Below are 13,835 nucleotides of genomic sequence, written 5' to 3' on the forward strand. Positions count from 1 at the left end.
TCCCTCCCCCACCCAAGTCGCACCAGCTTCTCGTTTTCACCCAACAAACAGTTAACAATGGCCTGTTTCCTTTAACATCGTTACTTTTTTGCACATCTTTTATTCATTGTTCTTTATCTTTCCACATCATCATCTATATCTCTCGTTTCCCTTATCCCTAACCAGTCTGAAGAAGACCCAAAACGTCACCCATTCCTTCTCTCCAGAGATGCTGCCTGTCCCATTGAGCTACTCCAGCTTTTTGTGTCAATCTTCGGTTTAAACCAGCATCTGCAGTTCCTTCCTGTACATGTATTGTAATCAACTGCATATTGTCGAAACTGCTCGATATTACTCCATGAAATCCATCCCATCAAATGGCAAAACATTGACAGAGTATTGTTCAAAATCTTTAATTAAACTATACCCACCTCCAGCCTCGTGTGCTATTTTTAAGGCTTCTAATGAGATGGCAGTTTGAATTTCCAGTTGGCAGACAACCACCTTTGCATGACGGATCGTGTTGGAAGCCCGTGCCAAATCTTCACAATTCAAGAGCAGGTTGGCCCCAGCCACTATTATAATTGCATTCTGTCCTGTAACATCACAAAGCAAAGGCCACGTCAGAATTAGTTCAGTTCAGTTTATTGTCACGTGTACCGAGGTGCAGTGAAAAGCTTTTGTAGCTGCACATTGCCGCACTGGTGGTTAAGGCAAAGAAGCGCCTTTACTACCTTAGACAGCTGAGGAAATTCAGAGTGTCTCTGAGGATCCTTCATTGCTTCTACTCTGGGGCTGTAGAGAGCATCCTGTCCGGCAACATTACAATCTGGTTTGGGAACAACTCTGCCCAGGACAGGAAGACTCTGCGGAGAGTAGTGAGTTCGGCAGAACGCACCATGGGAACTACACTCGCCCCCCTGCAGGACCTATACATCAGGAGGTGCAGATCCAGAGCCAGCAACATTATGGGGGACCCCTACCACCCCAGCAACGGACTGTTCCAGCTGCTACAGTCAGGCAAACGCCTCCGCTGTCACGCTGTGAAAACGGAGAGGATGAGACGGAGTTTCTTCCCACAGGCCATCAGGACTGTTAACTTTTATAACTCCAGGGACTAAATTTTGTCTTCTCTGTATTAACTTTTATTTATATGCTGTAACTATAATTCCTTTTTTTTGCACAATCCGCAGGCATTGCCACATTCATTTCACTGCACATCGTGTATGTGTATGTGACAAATAAACTTGACTTGACTTGACTTGCGTGCTATCCAGTCAGCAGAAAGGCAATACATGATCACAATCGAGCCGTTTACAGTGTTTGGGTGCATGATGAAGGAAAAACGTTTAGTGCAAAGTAAAGCCAGCAAAGTCCGATCAAGGTTAGTCCAAGGGTCACCAACGAGGTAGATGGTAGTTCACCACTGCTCTCTGGTTGTGGTGGGATGGTTCAGTTGCCTGATAACTGCTGGGAAGAAACTGTCCCTGAATCTGGAGGTGTGCGTTTTCACACTTTGCCCGGTGGGAGAGGGGAGATGACTGAGTGGACAGAGTGCGACCCGTCCTTAATTATGCTGCTGGCCCTGCCAAGGCAATGTGAGGTCTAAATGGAGTCAATGGAAGGGAGGATGGTTAAGATTATAGACAATAGACAATAGGTGCAGGAGGAGGCCATTCGGCCCTTCGAGCCAGCACCGCCATTCAATGTGATCATGGCTGATTAAACTTAATGGTACAATAAAACAGGCATTTTGTCTCAAGTATAAATTCGGCCTCTTAAATCTAATAAAAAAACTGAACGTACAGTAGAACATAGCTTTCTTCTCCCCCCTTACAATCATTCTGAAGAAGGGTCTCCATCTGAAACACTGTCTATCCATGCTCTCCAGTGATGCTGCCTGGCCTGCTGAGTTACTCCAGGACACACCTTATAGTTTTTAATCATCAGCAGTGAAGTTGTTTCTGCTTCCTTCAAACAGTATAAGTTTAAAAATAAGGGGTAGGCCGTTTAGGGCTGAGATGAGGAACAACCTTTTCACCTTGAGAGTTGTGAATCTGTGAAATTCTCTTCCACAGAAGGCAGTGGAGGCCAATTCACTGGATATTTTTCAAGAGTTAGGGCTGAAGGAATCAAGGGATATGGGGAAAAAGCAGGAACGGGGTACTGATTTTGGATGATCAGCCATGATTATATTGAATGGTGGTGCTGCCTCAAAGGGGCCGAATGGCCTACTCCTGCACCAATTTTTCTATGTTACTATATCTTTGTTTTTTTTCATTCTGGTTATTTTCATCTCTTCCTCTATCTGTTCACCTCAAAGCTGAATCATACGACCTGCAATATAGTTCACCTTTAGAGTTTTTCAGTACAGTATTGGCATCTGTGGAGATTTGCATTATTAATTCAATTGCATCATTCCTGTTTCTGTTCCCTATTGGTATTACGAGTTATGATTCTATATTTGTAAAGGGAATTGTAGAAAACCACTGAGGAAATGGAAAGCAAAGATTTTTTTTTATATACTTCCCCTACCGTGAAGCATTGAGGAACAAGGATGCTTAGTCTAATTCCACCGAACTACGTGCATTATATGGTAGCCAATACTTGCATCTGAATCTCCATTGATCTGAGTGTATGATAACCCCTGACTGTAGTGAATCTCAGGTATTTATTCACAAAATGCTGGAGTAACTCAGCAGGTCAGGCAGCACCTCAGGAGAGAAGGAATGGGCCCATTCCTTCTCTCCTGAGATGCTGCCTGACCTGCTGAGTTACTCCAGCATTTTGTGAATAAATACCTTCGATTTGTACCAGCATCTGCAGTTATTTTCTTACACTACGTAGTTAATCTTAGTCTCAGCCCCTCTAGCCTTGTTTCACAACTGCCCATTAAAGAAAAATAGCCATAGAGCCAGAGTCACACAGCACGGTGGCGCAGCAGTACAATTGCTGCCTCACAGCGCCATGTCCCAACTAGGGGTGCTGTCTGTACGGAGTTTGTACGTTCTCCCCATGACCTGCGTGGGTTTTCTCTGAGATCTTCGGTTTCCTCCCACACTCTCAAGAAGTACAGGTTTGTAGGTTAATTGGCTTGGTAAATGTAAAATTGTCCCTTGTGTGTGTAGGATAGTGTTGTTGTGTGGGGATCGCTCGTAAAAAGGGTCTGCTTCCACGCTGTATCTCTAAGCTAAATTAAACTAAACCAAACTTGTCCATGGCGACCAAGATGCCCCATCTAAGTTAGTCCCAACTGCCTGCGTTTGGCCCATCTATTATATTACAAAATCTCTCATCTTGTTTGTTTGTGGATAGATTTGTTCTGGAAAGACAGCCAAAACTGTACACGACAACGCAACAATTTTAGGCCCACCCTACTCACAACTCCTCCGCAGTCTCAATAAATCAAGTTTTGTTACTTTTTAAAAACAATTTACTTAATACACTTTAATAAATAAGGATGGCCTCTTGTTTGGGCGGCACGGTAGAGTTGCTGCCTCAGAGCGCCAGAGACCCGGGTTCAGAAGAAGAAGAATAGAAGAAGAATAACCTTTATTGTCATCCAAAAAAACAAGTCTTTTGGATTGAGATTTTGTCACCCACAGTCCAACAATAAGAGCAATAAAAATAAGCAATAACACACAATCACAAACCAACACAAAACAAAAAAAAGAAACATCCATCAAAGTGAGTCTCCTCCAGTCACCTCCTCACTGTGATGGAAGGCCAGAATGTCATTTCTCTTCCCTGCCGTCTTCTCCCGCGGTCAGGCTGTTGAAGTTGCCACGTTCCAGGCCGCGCCGGACGGTGAAAGGTCCGCAGCGGGCCGACCCAAGCCCCGACTATTCCTGACTACGGGCGCTGTCTGTATGGAGTTTGTAAGTTCTCCCCGTGACCGCGTGGGTTTTCTCCGAGTGCTCCGGTTTCCTCCCACTCCAAAGATGTGCAAGTTTATAGGTTAATTGGCTTTGGTAAAATTGTAAATTGTTCCCAGTGTGTGTAGGATAGTGCTAGCGTACGGGGTGATCGCTGGTCGGCGCGGACTCAGTGGGCCGAAGGGCCTGTTTCCGCGCTGTATCTCAACAAAACTCAACTACGGTCCACGGTTCATCATGTCATGACTTAGTTCCCAGCAACCTCCAAGTGAATTGCCAAGCCTGATACCTTCCTGTGACACTGATTCCTATCCGCACCCTCTACCATCATCATATCATATCATCATATATCTACAGCCGGAAACAGGCCTTTTCGGCCCTCCAAGTCCGTGCCGCCCAGTGATCCCCGTACATTAACACTATCCTACACCCACTAGGGACAATTTTTACATTTACCCAGCCAATTAACCTACATACCTGTACGTCTTTGGAGTGTGGGAGGAAACCGAAGATCTCGGAGAAAACCCACGCAGGTCACGGGGAGAACGTACAAACTCCTTACAGTGCAGCACCCGTAGTCAGGATCGAACCTGTGTCTCCGGCGCTGCATTCGCTGTAAAGCAGCAACTCTACCGCTGCGCTACCGTGCCGCCTGAGACGAGGGATCAAATCATGTTGATCACTGATTCAGCAACATTTTGCTTTTCCTCTCTCTGATTTTTAGGGCAGAGAGTCAGAACCTCCTTCCCAGGGTGGACAATCAAAAGCTAAAGGGCATAGCTTTAAGGTGAGAGAGACAGATTTTAACAGAGATATGCGGGGCAAGTTTTATTATACACTGAGAGTGGTGGGTGCCTGCAATGTGTTGCCAAGCTTGGTGGTGGAGGCTTATAAAGCGTATAAGAGGCTTTTAGATAGGAACAAGGATATGCAGGGAATGGAGGGATATGGATCACGTGCAGGCAAAGGAGATTAGTTTAATTTGGCATCATGCTGGGCACGGACATTGTGGGCTGAAGGGCCTGTTCCTGCGCTGTACTGCTTAATGTTCGAAGTTATTATTTATCCGTGTCACCACACAACTGTCTGCCAATAGTGAGCCAATTTTAGTGCCACGTCGTTGGCGTCTACAAGATCCTTTACAGTGCGTGTGTCATTCGGGAGCGTTCTCGTCGCGGTCCCTGTCAGATTCCACAAGTATCTGCGAATCCTGCTACCACACCACACACTGTGTCCATCGCTCCCACTACTGTTCCCCGATCCAGAGGCAACGTTGCCTCAAGACCAAGATAGAAGGTCCTTTTCAGGACCAGCAATCACAGTTCTGTCTTTCAATGTTGAAGGAATTTCGGCAGCTAAACAGGAGCTACTAGGTGACATCTGTGTCAGAATGTTCGAAGTTGATGATCTGAGACAATCCAATATATTATTTGCATAATACAGGTCCGCCACTGATTTTCTGGCAACTGAAGGTCCGGCATCTTCTTTAATCTGGACAAACTCATGCAAGCACACTTGAAACCTCTCCTGGAACCCTCCCCCCCCCCCCCCCCCCCCACCCCAAAAATGTGGCTCGATCTCATCAGGATTTCCGCACCTATGGGTGGGTCGGGACACAAGAACTCTGTCCAGGCCCGAACCGGCAGATCTGTTCCCGGTCAATTGGCTTGTATACACTGGAATTTAGAAGCATGAGAGGGGATCTTATCGAAACGTATAAGATTATTAAGGGTTTTTATTCACAAAATGCTGGAGTAACTCAGCAGGTCAGGCAGCATCTCTTCGAAGGTTTTTATTCACAAAATACTGGATCGAAGGTTTTTAAGATTATTAAGGGGTTGGACACGTTAGAGGCAGGAAACATGTTCCCGAGGTTGGGGGAGTCCAGAACAAGGGGCCACAGTTTAAGAATAAGGGGTAGGCCATTTAGAACTGAGATGAGGAAAAACAACTTCAGTCAGAGAGTGGAATTGTGGAATTCACTGCCTCAGAAGGCAGTGGAGTCCAATTTTCTGAATGCATTCAAGAGGGAGCTAGATAGAGCTCTTAAGGATAGCGGAGTCAGGGGATATGGGGAGAAGGCAGGAACGGGGTACTGATTGAGAATGATCAGCCATGATCACATTGAATGGCGGTGCTGGCTCGAAGGGCCGAATGGCCTCCTCCTACACCTACTGTCTATTGTCTATTGTCTATTGTCTATTGCCATAGCTGACTTCCGAGGTCAACATGGAGGCTATCACGGTCTCCAACTCCGCCTAGGCGGACCGTGACAGTATCGCTCGGCTCCTCTCGGAAGCCGTGCCCCTGTTAGTCCGGATAAATCAGAAGTCTGAAGAAGGGTCTCGACACGAAACGTCACCCATTCCTTCTCTCCAGAGATGCTGCCTGACCCGCTGATTACTCCAGCATTGTGTCTACCTTAAATCAGAAAGACTCTGGAACCAAAGGTGCTGGAAAATTGGTGGTGAACCTGTACTATTTTAATTTAGATACTATCCCCTATCACTGTGGAGAGAAACAAAGTAACCCGCCTGAACTTCCTACCGTGCTTCCGAGAAACCTTTTATGGAGAAGCCCATTTTAGTAATTTTCCTCTCTTAAGAGTGACAATGCATTCTTGCAGTATTTAGGCAAGCAATCCATTGCCAAGCCCACATAACCTATTCCTTTTCTCCAGAGATGCTGCCTGACCCGCTGCAGTACTCCAGCATTTGGAACAGGAATTGGTTTAGACCAGAGTTTAGACAGAGATACAGCATGGAAGCAGACCCTATGGCACAATGAGTCCATGCTGACCATTGATCACCCGCTCACACTAGTTCGACGTCATCCCACGGTCTCATCCACTCCCGACACACTAGCGGCAATTTTACGGTCAATTAACCTATAAACAACACAAACGTCTTTGGGATGTGGGAGGAAACCGGAGCGCCCGGAGGAAACCCACGCAGTCGCGGGGAGTATGTGCAAACTCCGCACAGACAGCACCAGAGGTCAGGAACGAGCCCGGGGTCTCTGGTGCTGTGACGCTTGCCACGTGGACTGAGATACAGTGGAATACTTTGTTTTGTTTGCTATCCAGGTGACATGCACAAAGGAATATTGTTAAGGCACTTTTTAAACTTTAAACTGGTTAGTTTTAGTTTTAGTTTTAGAGATACAGCACAGAAACAGGCCCTTCAGCCCACCGAGTCAGTGCTGGCCAGCGATCCCCGCATTTTAGCACTTATCCTACACACACTAGGGACAATTTTTACATCGACCAAGCCAATTTACCTATAACCTGTACGTCTTTGGAGTGTGGGAGGAAACCGAAGATCTCGGAGAAAACCCACGCAGGTCACGGGGAGAACGTACAAACACCATGCAGACAGCACCCGTAGTCGGGATCGAACCTGGGTCTCTGGCGCTGTAAGGCAGCAACTCTACTGCTGGCCACCGTTTAATTTATACAGTTCTTTAGAAAACGATTCAAAAGATAAGCAAGTTGCAAAGGGTGCCGGACAATGTCAAGTTTGTACAGTACCATCATCGTTCACAGCAATGGGAGCAACTCCTGTCGATGCTTCACTTGTTTGGCCCACGTATTCTGTAAAGGAAAAACTGATATAACACACAATAACTCACAGCGTGCGACTGGGATGCAAGTAGACACAAAATACTGGAGTAACTCAGCGGGACAGGCAGATGCAGATGCTGGTAGCGGCACGGTAGCGCAGCGGTAGAGTTGCTGCTTTACAGCGAATGCAGCGCCGGAGACTCAGGTTCGATCCTGACTACGGGTGCTGCACTGTAAGGAGTTTGTACGTTCTCCCCGTGACCTGCGTGGGTTTTCTCCGAGATCTTCGGTTTCCTCCCACACTCCAAAGATGTACAGGTATGTAGGTTAATTGGCTGGGTAAATGTAAAAATTGTCCCTAGTGGGTGTAGGATAGTGTTAATGTACGGGGATCACTGGGCGGCACGGACTTGGAGGGCCGACAAGGCCTGTTTCCGGCTGTAGATATATGATATATGATATGATAAACCGAAGATAGACACAAAATGCTGGAGTAACACAGGCAGCATCTCTGGAGAGAAGGAATGGGTGACGTTTCGGGTCGAGACCCTTCTTCAGACTGCAAAATTTGGGCAAGCAATCCATTGCCAATCCATTCTCCAGACTGAAGAAGGGTCTCGACCCGAAATGTCACCCATTCCTTCCCTCCAGAGATGCTGCCTGTGTTACTCCAGCATTTTGTGTCTATCTTCGGTTTAGACCAGCATCTGCAGTTCCTTCCTACACACTAGAATGCGAGGAGATTTGATTTATGTCAAAGCTGCCTCCGGTCTACTAACATGTGTAGGAACAAAACTGCAGATGCTGGTTTAAATTGAAGGTAGATACAAAGTGCTGGAGTAACTCAGCGGACAGGCAGCATCTCGGGAGAGAAGGAAAGGGGTGACGTTTCGGGTTGAGACCTCCACCTCCGGTCTAACATGTTTCATCACAGCCGGCAAATGTAATTTAACATCGCGACGCATGATTACTGAAATAGCTTTTCAACTCAGGAAAAATTGGACAGCAGGCCGACAATAATCCCACAGCGGATTTGTAATCTTTTCCCAAGCACGGAAAAACAATATTTTGAAGTAATACCTGTAGAGACGCCATTACTTTTGAAGTTTTGGATGTAATTTTCTCCAAATGAATCTTTCCCAACCTGTTTCATGAGGGAAGGAAAGATTAGGCAAGGGCTTCTTCAGGCTGGCACACCTTATCCCACCTCAACAAGCTAAAAATTCTAACAATGCAATTGAAGTAACTCAAAGCTGGCTCATAGAATATACAGTACATTCAATGAAATGTGTTTGCACCACTAGGGCACAGCTGGTAGAGCCACTGCCTCACAGTGCTGGATTTGACCCCGACCATCTTGGTGGAGTTTACCTGTGCTCTCCGTGACCGTGTGGGTTTCCACTGGGTGCTCCGGTTTTCTCCCACATCCCAAAGACATAGATAGAAACTTAGAAACATAGAAAATAGGTGCAGGAGGAGACCATTCGGACCTTCGAGCCAGCACCACCATTCATTGTGATGACGTGCGGGTTTGCAGGTTCATTGTTCCCTCTGTAAATTGCCCCTGGTGTGTAGGGAGTGGATGCGAAAGTGGGATAACATAGAACTAGTATGAACGGGTGATTGATGGTCGGCGAGGACTCGGTGGGATCTCTGTACCTCTGGACTAAACTAAACAGGCAGTTACAAGAGTTTTGCCTGTGATGAACAGTTACCTGGAGAAGAATCGAAAATACCAGACAAATGAATTCAACATTAAGACAGATGGTAGAGAGACCAGGAGAAGTGGCTAATATGGGCTTTGAAATTGCAGAATGTATCCCAAAAATGTAGTGGCAAAGGAATGGCCAATGTTTTGGAGTACATCATTTGACAAAGCGTCTTTACTTGGGCTTTCAAAGGAAATCCAACTCAATCAGCTAGTTGGAATCAATTGGATTCATGGGAGGTGGTCTTGGAGAGGAGGATGCTCATCAAACTGCAATACAGCCCACCCCTTCCACCCCTTCCATGACACACTGGTCAACCTGAGGAGCACCTTCAGCAACAGACTGGTCCCACCATTGATCATTGGTGTAATGGTGGACAGGTTTGAGGAGATCGATTAAATCATGGAGCGAGTGAATATGGAGAGGATGCTTCCACTAGTGGAAGAATGCAGAACCAGAGGCCATAGCCTCAGAATAAAATGACGCTTTGTTTAGAAAGATGAGGAGGAATTTCTTTAGCCAGAGGGTGGTGAATCTGTGGAATTCATTGCCACAGACGGCTGTAGAGGCCAAGTCAGTGGGTGTTTTTAAGGCGGAGATTGACAGGTTCTTGATTAGTACGGGTGTCAAGGGTTATGGGAAGAAGGCAGGAGAATGGGGTTGAGAGGGAAAGATAGATCAGCCATGACTGAATGGTGGAGTAGAATTGATGGGCCGAATGGCCTAATTTTGATCTGATGAACGTGTGAACTTATTAATAATGTACAAGACATTTTACAGGGTTGGGAAAGGTAAAGAGCTGAGAGCGATGTCAGCAAGGTTCATAGTAATGAAGAAGCATTTTGTTTTAGCCTTGTGGATCCCATTGGTAATCCCTGATGCAGGTTTTTGACCTAAAATGCCGACAGTACCTTCTCCTCTTCTCCCCCACTCCACCCCCCCGCCTCCCCCAACAGCCGCTGGGTTACTTGAGCAGATTGTTTTTTTACAAAAACATTTTGTTTTAATTAACTGGACTTTAGTTTTGCGCTTCTGTTCTGCTTTCCACCTCTGTCGCTGGTGTAAATACACAACAAGCCCAGTGCTCCATCATTCACACTGGATGTCAGTCTGAAGAAGGGTCCAGACCCAAAACGTCACCTATCCATGTTCTCCAGAGATGCTGCCGGACCCGCTGAGTTACGAGTTACTCAAGCACTTTGGGTCTTTTTTTGGCAAACAAGCACCTACCGTTCCTTGTTTAAGAATAAGGGGTAGGCCATTTAGAACGGAGATGAGGAAAAACTTTTCCAGTCAGAGAGTTGTGAATCTGTGGAATTCTCTGCCTCAGAAGGCAGTGGAGGCCAATTCTCTGAATGCATTCAAGAGAGAGCTGGATAGAGCTCTTAAGGATAGCGGAGTCAGGGGGTATGGGGAGAATGCAGGAATGGGGTACTGATTGAGAATGATCAGCCATGATCACATTGAATGGCGGTGCTGGCTCGAAGGGCCGAATGGCCTCCTTCTGCATCTATTGTCTATTGTCTATTGTCTACTGTCTATTGTCTACTGTCTATTGTCTACTGTCTATTGTCTACTGTCTACTGTCTACTGTCTATTGCCTATTGTGCCACCATTCACGGTGGCTTTGTTGATTTTTCTGTCGGAGGTTACTATTTGTGAAAACTTCGCTTCTACGCTGAATCCGTGCCAGCATAATTCTTTTGATTCACCGCCTTGACTTAGACTGATACTATACTGTACGTGCTTTCTTCTGGTAGTTAGTACTTATGGCTTTTTGAACGGACAATACAATTTTGCACGAAAACTCAACGAGAGATTCCGTTTAATGAGACACAAAAAGCTGGAGTAACTCAGCGGGTCAGACAGCATCTCTGGAGAAAAGGAGTAGGTGACGTTTTAGAGAGTCAGGGGAGAGGGAAACAAGAGAGAAAGACGGTACTTCGGACAAATGAATGGAAGATGTGCAGAAAGCAATGATATTTTCCACATTTCCTTGATTATCGTTGCTTTCTGCATATCTTCCATTCAATTGTCACAAGTACCGTCTACATCTCTCCTTCCCCTTTCCCCTGACTCTCAGTGTGAAGAAGGGTCTTAACCTGAAACGTCACCCGTTCCTTTTCTCCAGAGACGCTGTCTGACCCGCTGAGTTACTCCAGCTTTTTGTGTCCATCTTCGGTTTAAAGCAGCATCTGCAGTTGCTTCCTACACAATTACGTTTAATAACTTGGATTGAATGTACTCGTTGATTATGCCACAGACTTGGAGCGCAGCTTGCATTTTCCGAAGCGATCAAAGTCACTGGGGCAGGACCTTCAACCAGACAATACATTTGCTGATTGTCTTTCCATGCCAAGTTGTAGATTTGTAGCTCTCCACAATTTCAGCCAGTTTGGGATTTAATCCTATCTTGTTATTTTTGTTCTACCTCACTAATTACATTTGATTTCCATGGCAGCGAATAAAATGGCAGCAAAAGGCTATTAAACACTACAATCTCCAAATAAGCTCCAAACCTCATAGACTTGGGGGCATTGGTTTAGTTTATATGTGTATGTGCATGTGCGTGTGTGTGTCTGTATATACATATATCTAGTTCTATGTTCTTCCACTTTCGTATCCACTCCCTACACACGAGCGGCAATTTACAGAGGGCCAATTAACCTGCAAACCTGCACGTCAAACCTGGTTCTTCTTCAGTTGTATAGGGCCCTGGTAAGACCACATCTGGAGTATTGTGTACAGTTTTGGACTCCTAATTTGAGGAAGGACATCCTTGTAATTGAGGCAATGCAGCATAGGATCACGAGATTGATCCCTGGGATGGCGGGACTGTCATATGAGGAAAGATTGAAAAGACTAGGCTTGTATTCACTGGAGTTTAGAAAGATGAGAGGGGATCTTATAGAGACATATAAAATTATAAAAGGACTGGATAAGCTAGATGCAGGAAAAATGTTCCCAATGTTGGGGGAGTCCAGAACCAGGGTCTTAGAGTAAAGGGGAGGCCATTTAAAACTGAGGTGAGAAGGAACTTTTTCACCCAGAGAATTGTGAATTTGTGGAATTCTGCAACAGAGGGCAGTGGAGGCCAATTCACTGGATGAATTTAAGAGAGAGTTAGATAGCGCTCTGGGGACTAGTGGAATCAAGGGATATGGGGAGAAGGCAGGCACGGGTTACTGATTGTGAATGATCTGCCATGATCACAATGAATGGCTCGAAGGTCCGAATGGCCTCCTCCTGCACCTATTTTCTATGTTTCTATGTTTCCATCTATGTCTTTGGGATGTGGGAGAAAACCGGAGCACCCGGAGGAAACCCACGCAGTTACAGGGAGAACGTGCAAACTCTGCACAGGCAGCACCCGAGGTCAGGGTCGAACCCGGATTTCTGGCGCTGTGAGACAGCGGCTCTACCCGCTGTGCCAATGTGCCGCCCGATATAACCATATATCCTTATAGCCAAGTTTTTAATTTACGTGCTTATATATGTGTGTTCCTTATTTCAAACCCGAGCAAAGCAGAGAATAAAAACAGTGAACTGCTAGGACATGTGCAACTAGTTTATTCGGCTTTAACTGTACTGCGCACATGCATACAGGCACCACAGTTACCACTCACCACAGAGTTAAAATATTTAGCAAATGAAAAGCAGGAACATTTTTCCATAGCGTTGTTGATCTGGAACCCACTGCTTGGAAGTACGATGCAAAATATTTCATGGACATCTTCAAAAGATAACAGATGATCACTACTTGAATTGCAAGGGACAAGTTTGGGACTAAACTGGAAAGCTCTTTCAAGGGGAAGATTTTTTAAATGTGTTTTATGTTCTGCATAATTTAGAGAGTCTAAGGACCGTATTTGGCTGTAAAACGTTTTTTTTAATACAATTTTCATAACCGATTCCGATATCTCAATCCTTCGATGCACATATACCAGATACTTATGATACATAGAACACAGAAACTTACAGCTCAGGAATTTGGCCGTAGGCCCACAATTTCCGTGCCGAACATGAAGCCACGCTAAATTAATCTCATCTGCAACATGTGATTCATATCCCTTCATTCCCTGCTTATCCATGTGCCTATCTAAAAGCCTTTTAAACCCCACTATGGTATCTGCCTCCACCACCACCCCCGGCACCATGTTCCAGGCCCCCACCACCCTCTGTGTAAAAAAACACTTGTCCTGTACATCTCCTTTAAACTTTGCCCCTCTCACCTTAAAGCTATCCCCTCTATTCTTTGACATTGCCACCCTGGAAAAAAACATTCTGAATGTCCTCTCTTAATTTTATATACTTACTAGATCAAGTAGACCCCTTGGGCCCAAACATCTCCTGCATTGCTGCAGCACCCTCTCCTCCCCTCTCCCCCCCCCCCCCCCCTGACTCCGTTATCATTAAGAGCTCTATCTAACTCTCTCTTGAAAGCATCCAGAGAATTGGCCTCCACTGCCTTCTTAGGCAGAGAATTCCACAGATTTACAACTCTCTGACTGAAAATGTTTTTCCTCATCTCCGTTCTAAATGGCCTACCCCTTATTCTTAAACTGTGGCCCCTGGTTCTGGACTTCACCAACATTGGGAACATGTTTCCTGCCTCTAACATGTCCAATCCCTTAATAATCTTAAATGTTTCAAATAGATCCCCTCTCATCCTTCTAAATTTCAGCGTATACAAGCCTAGTCGCTCCAGTC

General features: G+C 45.7%; 1 protein-coding gene across 2 annotated transcripts in view; it reads right to left on the reverse strand.

The window, feature by feature from the left end:
- The window catches only part of rbks (ribokinase), a 168,507-nt gene that overhangs the window by 99,597 nt on the left and 55,075 nt on the right, over positions 1 to 13,835 (reverse strand). The window contains exons 2-4 of one of the 2 annotated variants that reach the window (XM_078398780.1): positions 8,497 to 8,560; positions 7,384 to 7,446; positions 411 to 575 (exon numbers count right to left, since the gene is read on the reverse strand). In XM_078398780.1, the coding sequence (XP_078254906.1) occupies positions 411 to 575; positions 7,384 to 7,446; positions 8,497 to 8,560 (292 nt within the window). The remainder of the gene's footprint in view (positions 1 to 410; positions 576 to 7,383; positions 7,447 to 8,496; positions 8,561 to 13,835) is intronic. The other variant, XM_078398781.1, reaches the window with a different exon arrangement.

This window comes from Rhinoraja longicauda, chromosome 5 (genome assembly GCF_053455715.1).
Source record: "Rhinoraja longicauda isolate Sanriku21f chromosome 5, sRhiLon1.1, whole genome shotgun sequence".
Lineage (NCBI taxonomy): Eukaryota > Metazoa > Chordata > Chondrichthyes > Rajiformes > Arhynchobatidae > Rhinoraja > Rhinoraja longicauda.